This window comes from Haliotis rufescens, unplaced genomic scaffold (assembly GCF_023055435.1).
Source record: "Haliotis rufescens isolate VD_foot unplaced genomic scaffold, xgHalRufe1.0.p SCAF_18, whole genome shotgun sequence".
Lineage (NCBI taxonomy): Eukaryota > Metazoa > Mollusca > Gastropoda > Lepetellida > Haliotidae > Haliotis > Haliotis rufescens.
This window is the reverse complement of record NW_025963868.1, coordinates 11,619,880-11,638,212: the sequence shown is the minus strand read 5'-3', so window position 1 is coordinate 11,638,212 and position 18,333 is coordinate 11,619,880. Positions and strand designations below refer to the sequence as shown.

At 40.0% G+C, this 18,333-nt stretch overlaps 1 protein-coding gene across 1 annotated transcript; it reads left to right on the top strand.

The window, feature by feature from the left end:
- The first annotated feature begins 1,287 nt into the window (after positions 1-1,287).
- LOC124117985 lies at positions 1,288-14,665 on the top strand. Its single transcript, XM_046480019.2, has 3 exons — positions 1,288-2,058; positions 11,252-11,342; positions 14,544-14,665. Exons 1-3 carry the CDS (start codon positions 1,288-1,290, stop codon positions 14,663-14,665), a joined length of 984 nt encoding a protein of 327 aa, XP_046335975.2.
- Positions 14,666-18,333: the final 3,668 nt, after the last annotated feature.

Genomic DNA, 18,333 nt, shown 5'->3' with positions numbered 1-18,333 from the left:
TTCAAAACTTCAAGACCGCCTCCGTGGTCTTGTGGTAGAGCGTCCGCCCGGAGAGCGGAAGGTTCGGGATTCGATCCCCGGCCGCGTCATACCAAAATACCTTGAAATATGGTACTTGTTGTTGGCCTGTCTGGCGCTCGGCATGAAGGGGCTAAAACAAGGACTGGTTGGCTCGGAGTCAGCATACTGTGTCTGAATGGGGTATTCATGTTAAACTGCGGCATGGTATCTCAGTAAGCTAGCACTATAAATCGGCATCAGTCCGGACTAGTACAAGCAGCCACACAAACACACACACGTACATGCACGTCGCTATATAAGTGCAATAATCTTGGACGCGACGTTAAACCCCATTTAACCTCACCTCACTTGAAAACTTCTAAATTGTTTTGTTTTTTATAATGCAGCTGCTTGAAAAAAGTGCACTTTGTGTATCCTCAAGTGGCTGAACACGACCTTTTATAAGTTTTAAAATATTTTCAAATTTGTATTGTATTAACAAGTGTGATTGTTTGATAACATGTTGTTGAGGGACGATGGGCTATAAATAGACACACTTGTTATTGATATTACAGGCAACGCCTAACACCTATTCGGATACGATGACACAAGTCACCCGATCAATAATATCTCCTTAAATGTGAACTTTCTTAACTTGTTTGTTTGTTGTTTAACGCCGCACTCAGCAATATTCCAGCTATATGATATAATCGAGCCTTGATCAGACATTCCAGTGAATGGCATCATGAGCATCGATCCGCGCAATTGGATCGATGACATGTATCAACCAAGTCAGCGAGCCTGACCACCCGATCCCGTTAGTCGCCTCTTACGACAAGCATAATCGCTTTTTGCGGCAAGAATGGGTTGCTGAAGACCTATTCCACTCTGGAATCTTCACGGGTCTTAAAAATGAAAAATGTAAAATGTAAATGTTAAGGACTTATTCCTGCCACATTGCTAATGTGTAAAGATCGTATTTTCGTATAGGTTTCTATGTAATGTTAGCTATTATGATTTGCAATTATTTATTCCAGAGTTGAAACACGCAATAACTTTAAAAAAAATGATATTCCTTTTCAGAAACCAAGTTGAACCTGGTGACAAGAAAGAGCACTTAACTAGTAAGTCTTTACAGTTGCGGTGTTCTTCACTTCCTCACACATCTGACTACTGTATTTGAGTTGTGATTATAGATATAGTGTTGCCTTCTCGGTGAAGCTTAATAATTTCAGAAAGAATATCTAGGGAGAATAATATGTTGTTACTTGTTGGAATATAAACACCATGATTCTATATTTAACTGCCGTACCAGACAAGACACCCGAACACCTGCCTGCTCTTGTCGGTGCTGTCGACGATGGCTATCTGTTTGCCGAACCAGACAAGACGCCCGAATACCTGCCTGCTCTTGACGGTGCTGTCGACGATGGCTATCTGTTTGCCGAACCAGACAAGACGCCCGAATACCTGCCTGCTCTTGACGGTGCTGTCGACGATGGCTATCTGTTTGCCGTACCAGACAAGACCCCCGAACACCTGCCTGCTCTTGGAGGTGCTGTCGACGTTGGCGATCTGTTTGCCGTACCACACCAGACACCCGAACACCTGCCTGCTCTTGACAGTGCTGTCGACGTTGGCGATCTGTTTGCAGTACCAGACCAGACACCCGAACACCTGCCTGCTCTTGACAGTGCTGTCGACGTTGGCGATCTGTTTGCCGTACTAGACCAGACACCCGAACACCTGCCTGCTCTTGACGGTGCTGTCGACGTTGGCGACCTGTTTGCCGTTCCAGACCAGACACCCGAACACCTGCCTGCTCCTAACGACGTTGGCGATCTGTTTGCCGAACCAGACAAGACACCCGAACACCTGCCTGCTCTTGACGGTGCTGTCTACGTTGGCGATCTGTTTGCCGTACCAGACAAGACCCCCGAACACCTGCCTGCTCTTGACGGTGCTGTCGACGTTGGCGATCTATTTGCCGTACCAGACAAGACACCCGAACACCTGCCTGCTCTTGACAGTGCTGTCGACGTTGGCGATCTGTTTGCCGTAAACAGAACCTTACCGTCGTCTCTTTTTATATGAAAAATATCAACTCTTATTGATACAGTTTTATATTTTCGGGAACTCTCGATGTATTGTATCAACATGTATTGACACATGTTACATGAAGAGAGACGAGGGTAACACTCAATTAAATCCCAACGTTTTTAGTCTGCAACCTGTACAAGCAAAATCAATTCTCATCGGAGAACATGACGTGCCATCAGTCTCTTGCCAACGTCGAACTCGAACTTTGATTAAGCGGTTTCGGCGATGAAAGGGCCGGATTGGGTGGTCTTCAACCCGCGTGGTCACCCGTAGTCTCCCGCTTCTATGCCTGTCTAATGTCTGTCCTGTCTGTTGTAAATGTTGCATCAACCTAGTAATGATGAAACGGGTGCCTTGAAACGTGCCTTTTAATTATCAAAATAGTGGAAAACTTGTTAGTTGGTATTCTTTTGTACATTAGTTTATGTAACATTTTAAATTCATATTTGTGCGTTTTTCTCTTTCACATTCTTTAAACTTTAATATTGTTACAGGGACATTTCTCTATTATGCTATTGGTCGTATTGGTTGTCATGTTTTTTACATTTATACTTATTTCATTGCAACACATATTTATTTTAGATGTTTCCACCCCGGGCGTATTGCATTGGGCTGTTTGAATAACGACATTGTACATATTTGACTACGTTATGTGTCGTTGTCTTCAATCGTATTACGAATGTCAAAAAAGGGCAAAAGCGCGATCAGTTAAAATATATGGCAAAACCGAATATCAATGTACAAGAAAATTCGTGATAGAATATTTCAACAGATTTCAATGGGGCAGTTGATTCACGTACGTCAGGCAAGTACTACAACAGGGATGTGAATGTGTTTCAATGCGGTTTCCCTCTGTGTCTCGGGGAAGACAAGCCAACATCAAAATAGTCGTGTATTGTGTAACATTGTATCCTTTACCAGCAACGTATTTTGCTTTTAAGGCTTCGTCGCACAAAGTACCTCAACAAAGGATGATCACGATTGTCACTGCTACAGGAATATTCAGTTCAAGCGAATATATGCCAGACATAACGGGGTTGAATATAACAAAATGTCGGTTATTATGAAACATATTTGAACTTCATTGGATCATGTTCGGACCGAACTGATTGTAGCCTCCTGTATATTATGTGCTTTGGTCATATTCATAGCATGGGATTTATTTTTGTAGTTTTTTACATCAGGATTCTATCTGATGATGTTTCTGCAAACCGTTATAAATGTTTTTTATTACTGCATAGTCCCCTGTGTCATGTTATAAGTGAAGAAATTACACTTTTTTATTTACAATGAACAAAGTATTTTACTATTATTCAATAATTTACATTTTCACACATACTTTAGTCGTACAGTCGGTTTTATGTTGTCCTACATGTTGTTCAAGTTTAAGAGTTTTGTTTTTGAGGATTTTACTTCCTTATCTGCTATCAGCAACAAATAAATATGCCTCAACTGAAAAACTGTGTTTTTTTCACTCTCAACCCTGATGTTCAATGCTTGTAAGAACAGTCTAAACTTCACATGCGAAACGTCCAACTTTCCACCATCGTTGCAGTGACACTCCACAAAGTAACTGAATCCCCAAACAGGTTCCTAATCGAAGAAAGCAGGCAAAGCATATCCTTGTGGCATTTATCTTAATTTATCAAGCGTGCTGTTCATCAGAGCTATATGACATGTGTGATTTGCCAAACCGTCTAAACACTTACGAATTTCACATTATGAATACTAGTATATCAATAATCTGTCGCCAAACCAAAACCAAAACCAAATGGAACAAACGTTGTATGTTTTGTGTGTAAGTGGGCGGACAAAGGAATCAGTGGTAGTACCATACTCAAAGTCCAACGACACCGGAAAAACACACACAACCATCCATGTTACGGCGCCTGACCAACCAATCCCCTTTTTAATTAGTTTTTATTTTGTTTGTTTGTTGATTAATCCAGTGATTAACATCATGAACAACGATCCACACAATTGGAAGACGATGACATGCATCAACCATTCAGCGAGCCTGACCAACCGATCCCTTAAATCGCCCCTTACGACAAGTATAGTCGTTTTGTATGTCAAGCATGGGTTGTTGAAGACCTACCCTACCCCAGATCTTCACGGCTCTTTTGTTTTGTGGGTATTTGAGATGTGCATTTTCACTCGGAATCATAACTGGACATGCTTCATGTTACGCCAAATTGTTGCTTAACGTCGCAGTCAGGACTGTTCCAAGCACAATAAGAAATAAACAAAACATACACGATAAACTGATTGTTAATTTTAAGAAATTTGAATTCAATTCATAAAGTATCATTGTCAGAAAATTCCATACAAAAATTGAGATCAGAGATCGGTATTTTAAGAACTGAATTAATTATTTCTGTTTGTTTGTTGTTTATCGCCCCACTGAACAATATTACAGCTGTATGGCGGCGACCTGTAAATATTCGAGTTTGATCCAGACAATCATGTGACTGACAATATGAGCTTTGGTTGGTTTGTTTGTTGTTTTACGTCGGCGTCTGGCCCAGACAACCCAGTGATAAATAGCATGAGAATCGATCCATGCAATTGGGATCGATGACATGCATCAACCAAGACAGCAAGCCTGACCGTTAGTCGCCTCTACGACAAGCATAGTCACCTTTTACGGCAATCATGGGTTGCAGAAGACCTACTCTACCCCGTGATTTTCACGGCACTATAATATGAGCATTATTGATCCACGCAAATGGAATACGATGACATGCATCAACCAAGTCAGCGAGCCTTACCACCCGATCCCGTTAGTCGCCTCTTACAACAAGCTTAGTCGCCTTTTGCGGCAAACATGGGTTGCTGAAAATTCTACTCCGTATCTTCACAGGTCGAAATCTTTCTGAGGATTCTTGACAGGGTGAATAATTAATTGTATTTGCTTTAGTGTGTTTGCAGAGCAGGACATGTTTAACTCAGAAATATGCCAACCATATGGCGGCGATCTGTTATTAATCGAATCTGGACCAGACAATCCAATGATTGAAATAATGATCAGCGATCCACGCCGTTGCTTTCAAACAAGTCACCCAATCCATTTATTCGCCTCTAATGACCAGTATAGGTTGTTTGGAACCAATTCTAACCTTTTGTGGATAGAGCGTGCGCCCAGAGAGCAGCTGCAGATGCACGTCTATGTGAGTGCAATGATCCTAAGTGCAACGTTAAATCCCATCTTAGATCACCTCACATCCTACCTGGAATCGGAGGTACCACTATTCATTTGTTTTACTTCATGGACAATGTGCAATGTTGACATTTCAACATGGTATGGCATACATTCATTGCACTCTCCTTCACTCATAGACGCCCCTCTACCCTTGAAGATCCGAGTTATAACAGGCTTTCGGCAACCCATGCTTGCCGTAATCGGGTGGTCGGGCTCGCGAACTTTGTTGCTGCATGTCATTGCCACAATTGCGTGGATCGATGCTCGTGATATCCTTCACTGGATTGGTCCAGACTCGATTATTTACAGACTTCCGTCATATACCCGGAATATTAATGAGTGCGGCCTTAAACGACAAACAAACAAACACTTGCCTCATACGCTACTGCAGAAGACAAAATGAGAACAAAACCCAGAAGGTGCCTCTTTATTGTGGATATTTTAGACTGAAACATGAAATTAATACAGACTACTAAACGGAGATAACGGTGTGGAGATGTATGAAGAAATGAGAAATCAGACAACAGTAAAAAGGATAAGAAACTAACTGGCCTTTCCTACCGTAGAAGAACCAGTACTTGAATGTTGTTCAGTGTCCAACCGCCGTCTGTAACAAGTCGTTTTACTCATCGGCATTTATATCTAATGTGTAACACACGTCAGTTGTACAAACATCCAGTCACACTCGATGAGAGGACTAACACGTGACTTGCATATGGCACATACCCGCAGTCACAATCATTCAGAAGTGGAACAAATGATTGTTTAGACAGTTTTGTTGTTTGGCAGTCCCCTGAGAAGTGACCATAATTAGTTCTACACATTGTTCTAATTTTGTATGCAATTCCTACATACTATAGTTATCTGTGAAGAGAATATCGTAATAGGTTACTGGTAATCGTTTTCATTGCCACAAAATAAAGCGCATTACTGTACAATGCATATTTGGAGAACACATGTTGTTATCGTTTAACAAATTGCAATGATTCGTGGATATACATGAATTTGCTCTCATCTATATCTCATTGTTTAATATGAGATGCAATTTTATACACCTATAATATTTAAACGTGAAAACTTGCAATGTTGGGTGAATTTCTGATTCAGACAGGCACACAACCGCGAGACAAGTAGAGGCAACTTTGCACCGATGGTTTACTGACATAGGGGGCGCATATGGATGTATTCATTACGGTTCACGTTGTAATACACAGACGTAGGCGGTTGAAGTGACAGTGTCTGGGCATATCTCGCGTGTCTTTTACACGACATTGAAATATCATCCATGGCAAGGAAGAAACAAAGGAGATGCTAACTTGACGGTCGCAAGTAAACATGTACGCTTAGCGCATAAGACGTTAAAAGATGGTACTAGCTTTTCACGGCACTTAGTGGATAAAACAAGGACTGATCAGTTAATGTGTTAATGAACCTGAGTTTCAAACCCGGATATAAATTCCAGTTAAAAAGTTTGACTCATCTGCCATTTACACAATTATCCCTCATGATAAACGATACTCCACAGGGATTTTGTTACCAAGAAAGAAGTTTAATTGTAACACATTTTTTTTATGGATGTGGTCAATCTGTCAAAACTGAAAGTAACTCCTCACAGAAATATTCAGATACGCCCACATTATGTGAGTTGCTGTACGTCCATTGCTTCGGTGTTGACATTAAATGATATTTACATATATCAATAATTTATGATTATTTTTGTGTTGAAAAACTATTACTTAGCTCCTAAACATTAAGAACACAATTGCTGATCTCAAACAAAAATCCCGCCAGACAATTTCTATTTTTCAATAGTCTGAAGTATAATTAATTTTTTCAAGAATTTTCGGTGAAATTGACATTTAGCTTTCTCGTACAGACAAACATTTCAAGATAATCAGCTGTTTCTGTCAAGCTAGAATATTCAGCTGAGTTCGACCAATATTAACTATATTATTCATTTTAAAACTTCAAATGACAAAATCGTGGGTGGGTTGGCAGACTGAAATACTAGGGATATCGTGACGCAAATACGATCGATTTGTGTTTAGATATGGTCATAAACTTTCACAAATCAATGGGTTCAGGTGTCACTAAGATGGCTGATATTTGTTTTAAATACAATGTATTTTACACACATGTACTTTCGTTAAGTTCTACTTGACATCAATCAGATATATCGGCATTATTTATACTGTTCATACATGTATATGTCATGAAACATTCTTCAGAATGCAGATAATATATTAATGATCTCGAAATTTAAGTAAATTTACAGTAAGTACATTTATGATTGTACCATTGTATTGATTAGACAGTTCAGTTTATTCAGTATTTTAGGCATCAAGGCCCATAGTACAATGCAGATTGGATATTAAAGTTGTCACGTGATGCACATGATTAGATTTTTAATCAAGTTTCACATTCATCATTATAAAGTCATCTTGGGAAATCCATACATATGAAAAGCCACTAACAAATAATAGATTTATCCGTTCTGAAACCCAATTATTTTCACCATTATCATTACGTACTTTTAATATTTTGTAATACTAATATGAGTATCTATCAGGCATCAGGCAAGACATATTGTTTTCCTATTAACATAGTCAATAATTGACTTTTTTAAAGTCAATAAACACACAATAAAAGCGACCTCTGGTTTTGCACAAATATTCCAAACAAAGAGCTTGTAAAACAAACAAATTATCAACAGTAGAGTAGTGTGGCCGGAACCCTGCTTGAGACTCGGGCAGTTAATCATTTACTTCGATCCATTTTCTCAAACGTTTTTCTATGATTGACGTGACGATGTTTCCCATAATGTTTAGTAGTGACAACAACTTAAAGTAAGGATAAAAAGAGATCCACTGGTACTTTAAAGAATTCAGGGGGTATCCCATCTTCACCTGTGGACTTGCCCGTACTCAGATTGTTGATAGCGTCCGTGACCTCTCTTTCAGTGATCTCGCCTGACATGAGTTCATCCGAAAAGGGTAAATCATTGCAGTTATCACATGTATGAGAGAGCAGAAACTCCTCCACAACACAATCAAACTCATTCTTATCAGTTCCCTGTAAGGAACTGTGAAGATCTCTAAAGTAAATCAGCCAGTCACTTTGAGATATGTTACTTCTCAGTGGACGTCTCTGTATGGCCTTTCACTGTCAACCAAACTGTTTACAATAACTGTGTTTAGCAGCGGTACTGACTTCTTCATTTAGATGTAAGTCGTAGTTAAGTTTCTTTTTGTACGTTACTACATTTCGTAAACCCACATTTGGCTGATATATATTGCTCTAAGTTAGAATCACACTTACACCTTCTAAATTTATTCAAAATTCTGTATTTATCGGACTTCAAAAACTCGCACTCCTTAATAAAAGCACGGAGGCTGATATCTTTGTCTACCTGAAGTTCCAAAAGAAACAGCATCCGCTGTCTTTGTACAGTACAGTATGATATCCCTGGGCTAACATACTGCAGCATTTACATTTTGACCTACCAACAATATATATTCTTCAAAAACCACTTTACAAATATCTTCGCTGATATACTTAACATATGATGAAAATTGTTCTGAAGATAATTCATATTTAGGAACATAGGATAAATTAACAGAAGCAGTACTTTCCTTGTAGACACCACCAGTAACGATATCCTTGAAACTGCATACTATAGGTAAGTGATCAGTCTCTGTGAAACTGACATACAGGTGTATCTGATACATTTTGAAATAACTCAGTAGATACAATAAAACTATCTACAACGCTGCAACCTGTACGAGAGATGAAGGCAAAATAACCAGAGCTATCCAGTACAGATCTCCGATTGACAATATGTACACGAAACAGCTTACATAAATCTAATAGACTTCTACCAATCTTATCATCAAGTTTATCAAGGTTTTTTTTTCTATTGCAGCCAAAATAATCTGACTTGTAATCTTCATCTGTGGATAAATATTCAGTACCAACATTGAAAATATAATCTAATTCACACCCGGTTCTAGTGTCCATGAATGTTCCATGTACACACATTTATAACAGTGCTTACATTTCACTGTGTATTAGTATTATTATCATTATCATTATGTACAGATTAAAATAAAAAAATGCAGCAAAGAGGGTTCGGGTGATCATGGCACAGTCAGGCTGGTCAGACTCATCATCAGCTCAGGGCCCTTGCCCCCTCTACAAGCAGCCCAGACAGTGAATGAGACTTCTCCCAGGAAGCGCTGCCTTGTCAAACCCACCCAGAGCTTTTCAGAGAATATGAAGACTTCCGAACACTGCAGCTTTCTGCATTACCAAGATTGTCAACAGGGCTGTATTCCTGGTAGCAATCACGGATACTCTCCCAATGTTAGTCAACAGATTGGGAGGTACCAAACCTTAGTCACCGAGGACAATGGGGAGTCGGACAACTTGGTACTTGGGATGTCAAAAGAGCCAGAAAATTCAATAATATAAAAAATTCATTGGATTTATCAAAAAGGACAAGATCAGGTTTGTTGGCCTGGGAACGTCTGAGGCTGTATTCGGGCCTATTTCAAAGAATTTGTATTGATCATTGGTCGTACCATAGATGGACCTCTGTGTCAAAACCACAAACATGGCAAAGACGGTAATAAAATGATCGAGCCACTCCATCATGTCGCTTGAGATACTGTGTTTGTGGCAAAACTGGGCATCCACTGACAATGTGTTGGACAGTCTTATTAAATTCATTACATAATCTACATTTCATATCACCATTTTGATGCAAAATCACACATTAACGGTGGAACTGTGGAATGCCTTGTTTTCATCATGAGTCTTGATATGCTTCACAAGAGGATCATCAGACAAATATATGTGTGCAAAAGCGCACAAAACAATTATGTCATGAAGAGCCCAAACCTTAATCAAACCACGCCCTCCCATAATGATTGGCAAATATAAGCGATTGAGGGAAGAGCGAGGGTAGTGGGATCTATTGTCTGACATGATTTTTCGTGTAAGGGTGTCAATACCCTGGATTTTGTGTTTCGTCCAATCAGCAACACCAAAAGAATACGAATACACCGGTACCGCATAAGAATTTGTGGCTTTGACTTGCTTGCGAGCGTTCAACTCTGAACTACAGATTTCAGATTTCAAGAAGTCTACGTTTGTTCTCTGCCCGAAGTTGTTCATTATTATTATTATTATTATTATTATTATCATCATCATCATCATCATCATGGGAATTTTATATTCATTTGCAAAAATATCCCGCAATTAACAAGGTCATCCAGTTATAACGTCCATGAAAAGTTTCTTTAAATCAATGTTATGCCCATCATTTATTTATAGTTCGTCGAATGGAGGACTACATTTATATATTTATCCAAATATTGTGTGGGCAGTTATTGCTTTAGTGTTTACAGTCACTCAAATGTTCCATGGCATGTGGTTTACAAACACATATATTAAACATGTTCGAGCATAAAGGGAGATAGTTATTCAAACTCGGAAAGCACAGTTCGATTTTCGTGCATTGCATGAAGAGGAAAATTGGGTTTCTATTTTGATCAAAATGGATTGAAGCTGGCTATTATGTATATTGTCCACAGACTTAAAGCACTCAATTGCAAAATAAAATAAGAGGTATCCACTCTACAGGGAGGCGACATCAAATTTCAAAACACAAGAGGTTTATCTCCTAATTCTAAACACCACTACTCCCTTGTAAAACTTGGGTGAAATTGGTACCAAGTAACATACGTATAAATGCATAACTAACATGGATTTGTAAGAGAGTCACCGTGATTGCATGTCGTCACTGTGATTGGATGTCCTAATTGTGCTGATTGTTGCAGATCTGCCTGGTCAAGTCTCGGTAATTTACAGGGTGATACAGCTGGAATAGATGTTTACAGCGGAACAGATCACCTATTTATGTTAGCTCAATTTTTTATCTCCTTTCAGCAACTTATTGCAATGAGGACTCCGCTGGACAAAGAATGCCATGTCGGACATATTAAAGAAACCTCTGAAGAGTTGAACGTGAAAAAAAGAGGTATTGGACAGGTACGTGAAGTTCTGTTTTAACTTCTAACACCGATTAGGAGATGGTGTTTAAAGAGTCGAATAGTAAGTGAGCATATGTTCTGACGTCCGGCGTCCATCCGTCCTGATTCCAGAGCTTGGTGTATGGTTTTATGTCGCTTTCAGCAATATTTCAGCAATCTCAAGGTGGGGGACACCAGTCATGGGCTTCACACATTGTACACATGTGGGGAATCGAACTCAGGCCTTTGGCGTGACAGGCAAACGCTGTAACCACAAGGCTACCGCACCGCTCACTTTATTAACATAAAGTATTTTGGACAATTGCAAGTAATATGTAGTTTCTCGAAAACTCAAATATTTTGTTTGACTTTTTTTGGACAGTATTTAGGACAAGTGGGTTTCATATCATGTGAATTCTCAAAAAGTAAAATGTTCGTTAGGACTCCTGTAGACATGTCCATGTTTTGATGGTTTATGCAGGCCTGGATTTATACACTGTTTAAACCTCCTCTTCTCCTGACGACCGATCACAACATTTATATTTCGTGATCCCCTACTTTCAATGGAGAATATATTTCACATTTGGTTTGATTCTTTTATCCACAGCTGTCTTGGTCGTAAACAGAAACGATTAGAAATAGTATATTTTCTCTCATTTACTCCTAAAGCACAATGAAACTAGACCAAATCTCTGAGAATTGGATCGAGGGGTTTGTCCCCTTGAGTCGTGGGCTGTAGATGAGCACATAGGCAGAGTTGACCTCACAAGTATGTATTGTCTTGCATCATTGATTGGATGAAACTTTCTAAACAGTGAATACATACGAGGGGCGTTCAATAAATTTTGCAACTTCAATATAAGAAGTGGCAGAATATCTTTTGCACTTTTATTTTTCAATATAATCCTAATTCACGTTAATACACTTATTCCATTTGTCCTTTACGCTTTTAGTACCAGTTTTAAAGAAATCTGCAGATTGGCCCTCTAACCACGCCTATGTGGCAGCCTTTTTGTCCTAGTCATCTTGAACGCTCTTTACGTAGGGCAGATTTCATTTGCCGGAACAGGAAATAGTCACTGGGGGCCGAGTCTCCGCTGTAGGGTGGGTGATTTAACAGTTCGAATCCACATTCACATATGGCGGCCTGTGCAATTCTCGACTTGTGAACCGTTTCGTTGTCATGCAAACGTAGAATACCACGTGTTCACATCCCACGGCGTTTCTGGCGAATAAATTTTCGCAATTCTTTCATTACATAAGCATGATACTGTCCATTGATTGTAGTTTTTGGTGGCATGTAATCAATCAGTAATATGGCTCTTGCATCCAAAAATATGGTGACCATTACCTTGCAGCCGATGGTTGAGTGCGAAACTTCCTCGGAGGCGGAAAATTGGGTTGCTTCCATTGCATGGATTCCAATTTAGTTTCTGGGTCCCAGTGGTGGATCCATGTTTCATCACCTGTCACAAGACGAGAAAGAAATCTGGCTTCATCATCAGTATAGAGATCGAGGATCTCTCGACAACTTTCAGTTCTCTGATGGCGATCTTGAGCTCTGAGGTTTCTAGATACCCATATTGTAGATACCTTGGACACACCAAGATGCTCATGAATAATGGTTCCAACAGTTCCAACTGATATTTGGAATTCCCTAGAAAGTTCAGATTCTTTCACTCGTCGGTCAGACAAAATTCTTCTTTCCATAGCAGCAATGGTTTCCGGTTGGGTGGAATCTGAAGGCCTATGGACTCCCTACCCCTTTTATACTGTAGTGACCAACGGCAAACTGTGGAATAGTCAAGAGCATCCTTACCCATCACTTTACACTTTTGCTTTGCATGCCTCCTTGGTGAGGGACTTTATTACAGCACGTTGTTCATGTTTGAGAGAATCCATGATTGTGATTGAAGCCATCACATCTAACTTATTGCTGTGTCTTGAACCTGTCATGACACGTGTCAACCTGATGTTATGACAGGTGTCACACCGGCCACAAGTTGACATTGTTTGTGTAAACACAAATGCCCAAGTTGCAAAACTTATTGAACGCCCCTCGTATTTAATGTTAGCTATTGTCCGAGGTATTTCCCGTTTATTACTCGCCCGTTTAAGATACCACTGTTGAAAAACAATTAGCTGGTGTTTAATACCAAAGCGCGTGTTTACATGTATGTACTGCCTGGAACTAATTTCCCGAAACCTATTGAAAGCCCTGAGCTCATTCAATGACATTTCGTTTGAAGATGGTAGATAACTCAGATGATCTTATGCAAACTCGATGACATTAACCCTGTTGCTTGGACATTGTTTCGTCGATGTAACTTCCACACATTTTCACAAATTACGTTATTAAAATTCAAATAAAATAAGCTGAAGATAAAAGCATGTTTATGACATCGCCTTCAACACAAACAATTATTTAACGTGTATTGTGTGTTCATGTCCTCTATACCCCAGTACCATAAGTTAGCATGTAGTTGTCATATTTTATGTATCTGAACAGAAAACATCCAATTATAAAATTGTGTCTCGTTTTGTCAATGTAGAGATCCCTTTCAAAGATGTTGAGCATGTAATGCGCGAATGTACAATATTTCAAATTTTCAGATGTCGGGCTTAATTTAATCATGATATTTCAATTGATGACATTATTTATGCCGATTATAATGCGAGAAAATATCTCATATCTCATTTGTCAAGCGCGGTGATATGGTTGGAATATTTGCTGAGAGCAGCGTTGGACAACAAACAAACAAATCATATGTCAAGACAAACAACTATGTGAGGACACGTAAAATCCCTGACTTCGACCACACATTCCAATTTAGTCGAGGATCGCGCTGTCGAATACAACTACACTCCCGGTCCATTCTGACCCCCTGTAATTTGAGTGTCGTGTTTCCCTATCCGGGGTTTATAATTAGTTATCATTGCACGTGTCCAAAAGGGTGATGGGAAGTGTCCAGTTATTATTTCCTGGTTGATGTCCACGTATTCATGGAACATGTCAAAAGGCCAACACACGAAGTGAGTGGAATGAATATGAGATAGTGATGAAAACATGCTTTGAAGCATAAAGTAGAGAATGCTTTCTTCATCAACATCCGGTGACGTCACATGGACAATAAGCTGCTGCAATGGAAAATGAGAGGTGACCAAACAAAAGGTGACCTTGAGTGAAAATGGTGATTTTTGTTATGCAGACACCATTATAAAGACACCATCGCCTAGTGGAAGGAGCGTTTGCTCGGAGAGCGGAGGGTCGATGGTTCGATTCCCCGGCCTCTTCACACTGAAAGATGTTGAAGATGGTACTCTCCATTAAGGGGCTACAACAAAGACTGGAAGTCCCTGTACTGTGTCTGAGCGGGTTTGACATGTGAAACTGCGGCATAGTATCTCAGTAAAATTGGCACTACAAAGCCGGCATTAGTATGGAATAGAACAGGACGTCTCACACACACACACACACACACACACACACACGTACGTGGCTATGTAAGTGCAATAATTATGAATGCAGGATTAAGCCTCATCTCACGTGAAACATTTATAAATAGCTGAACTGCAACTAAAGGGAGGCAACTAGTGTTTCCTTACCTTGTTAGAAGGAATTTTAAAGTTACATTGTACAATTGTAAGCGTTATTTATTGTTAAACTAAAGTGATTTTATGAGCACCTGATAGCTAAACAGTCATTGCGTGTTGTTTACATTCAAACCCCACGTATGTATCATGCTCCCAACAACATGCAGTATAATTTCAGGAGAATGTTATTTACCTTTTTTCAGTTTGTCTATGATATACACTATACAATGAATATATTATTAGTTAATCCTAATATTTCAAGTTTAAACAGAACAAAACATCACTAATTTCACTAGCATTATATGACCAAGAATGTTTCAAGCAGAACTGCAACGACAAAGAGACTGAGGTAAATTCGTTTGTTTATTAAATAACTGAAAACATTTTTAATGTACAATGTAACTTTAAAATTCCTTTTAACAAGGTAAGGAAACACGAGTTGCCTCCCTTTAGTTGCAGTTCAGCTATTGTAAATGTTTCATGTGAGATGAGGCTTCATCTTGCATTCATGATTATTGCACTCACATAGCCACGTAAGCGTGTGTGTGTGTGTGTGTGTGTGTGTGTGTGTGTGTATGTGTGTGTGTGTGTGTGTGTGTGAGTGGACACGTCGTCAGTTTAGGTTTGAAGTGTCATGGGATTGTGTGGCATCACAACTCACGGGAGAACACAGGTCGTCATTGTTAACGGCAATTTGAAAGGCGTACGCAACCGACATCTTTGGAGATTATGATAATGTTGTTCCCTTTGTTCAAATGCAGGGATGTAACGTCAGGTTGCAGCAGGATAATGTCCGCCCACGCATTGCAAGTGCCACAGACTTTGCGAGACAGCATAACGTCGCTGTACTGCCATGCCGGCTGTTTCTCCAGACCTCTCCCCATATAGAACATGTCTGGGATAAGATGAATCGACGCGTATTGTAGGACCGAAACCAGCCGGTAAGGCTAACTGGGCTAATCCATCTTTGACATTTCGAACAACATCCTTCCAGGCTGTTTACAGTCATATGGTGTCTTCCGTGTCCCGCCGCTACCTCGCCTGCATCAACGCAAATGATGCCCATTTAATTGGGTTCTTGCAGCATCCCTCATTTCGGGCGTGTCGCTGTGTCTGCTGTTACTGGGCATGGGATTTGTCAATGAATTTGTTCTGACAAAACGTCATACGTAGGACCAAATATGATGTTATTTTCAACAGGATAAGATTTACATCACTTTACATGAAGCACAGTTACTCTTTCAGTTTGTATATTTTTTGTCAGGATCGTACAATGGACTATTAGCAGTGATTTCCATTTGTTATTGAAATTGTCAAATTATTGTTCTTCTTAAAGTGACGGGTACAACTGGTAGAGAAGGACATGCTTATTCTTTTCACGAACACCTGGTGTCATCACTGATTTTCAATACATATAATTTCACCACTAGTTTGCCTTTTTTTCCGCTCAATCAATTTTGATTAGACAGGAAAGAATCGCATTGAATCGGATCTTAGTTCTCGCTTCCACTAAACAAAGATCTGAGGACGTCCCATTGCGGACATTAAATTTCCTCCGACCAATCAGAACGACGCTTACCAGATTGGGAAAGTCGCCATCGGACTGTGTTTTCTAATCATACACCATGGAAACGTTTAACACGGGGTATTCCGAGCGACAGTAACGGACTGTACGACTGATTCCGTCGGAATCATCGTCTATCCTTTGCTTCATTTGAACAACCATCTGAAACGGAAGAGACTTTCCGCGGGAAATACTGCCATACAATCTCGGCCGTCTACTAGACATTCCAGCATTTCGGTTTTTGTCAGTTTTCAAATTTTGATTTGATATTTTCCAAAGCGTGGTCTGGAAAGGAAGTCGGCACAAAACTCGAGAAAGCTGCCTTCTGAATGGCTAATGTGAACGTGTTGTTTGTCATTTTATTGGTCGGTCAAAGTTCGCGAAATGTCGTTCTTGAGTCCCCCATGATGGGATGTACTCAAATCTTTGTTCAGCAGTAGCGAGAACTAAAACTGGATTTTAGTGAACTTGGGCAGATAATCGAGATTGATGCTCTGGACCCGCGAAGATTCCGGGGTAGAATAGGTCTTCAGCAACCAATGCTTGCCGTAAAAGGTGACTATGCTTGTCGTAAAAGGCGACTAACAGGATCGGGTGGTCAGGCTCGCTGACTTGGTTGATGCATGTCATCGGGATTGGGTGGATCGATGCTCATGATATCAATCACTGGATTGTCTGGTCCAGACGCGATTACTTACAGACCGCCGTCATATAGCTGGAATTTTGCTGAGTGTGGCGTTAAAAAACAAACCAACCAACCAAGATTATGCTCTGGCGTTGATGTCTTATCATATTGGTAGGAGGTGAGGTGAGGTGAAATAGGGTTTAACGTCGCGTCCAAGATTATTGCACTTATATAGCGACGTGCATGTACGTGTGTGTGTTTGTGTGGCTGCTTGTACTAGTCCGGACCGATGCTGATTTATAGTGCTAGAACACTGAGATACCATGCCGCAGTTTAACATGAATACCCCACTCAGACACAGTATACTGACTCTGAGCCGACCAGTCCTTGTTTTAGCCCCTAAATGCCGAGCGCCAGACAGGGTAACAACAAGTACCATCTTTTAACGTCTTTTGGTATGACGCGGCCGAGGATCGAACCCCGGACCTTCCGCTCTCCGGGCGGACGCTCTACCACTAGACCACGGAGGCGGTCCATATTGGTAGGAAGGTACGTATATGTTAAAGGCAATTAATATGACATAATATTGGAGACGTACATGTAGTTAGATAATTGTATAGGTTTGTGGTTCATACTGTCTATGTTCACACTTTGTGTGACAAAAACATCGTAATTCAAAATGATTCACAGCATATCCAACTCAAATATCGTTACAATACACCGTCTACATGGTCGGGTGATACCATTTCTTCAGCTTTGCTTGTGTCAATATTGTCCCTCCAACATCTCTATATTTACAAGTGCCACGCCTGATGTCACAGTGTATGTTGTTCATATGTATTCAACAAGTTCGTCTTTGTCTGTGTTTCAAATTAAGCTGAGTGTTAACGTGAGCATCACCTAGGCCTGTTACGAGATATGGGCTTTCATTCTTCATATTGTTCTCTACTGCCTCAATTTGTCATGCTTGCGTCTTTCTCACTCAATGCCGAGCAGTATGTACATACATCAAAGATGATGAGGTAAATTTGAATTCTACTCACGTTTTCATGTGAAACTTCCATTCAAAATCTTGTCATAATATTGACAAGTTTTCAAAGATTTTTTAGACGTGTTTTAATTATCAGTTTAGCTCGGCGTGGACGTGAGCGCATGATGGTGTATAATGTAGACATCCTTAACTGGTTTCGTCTATTACATGATATCAATGCATCAC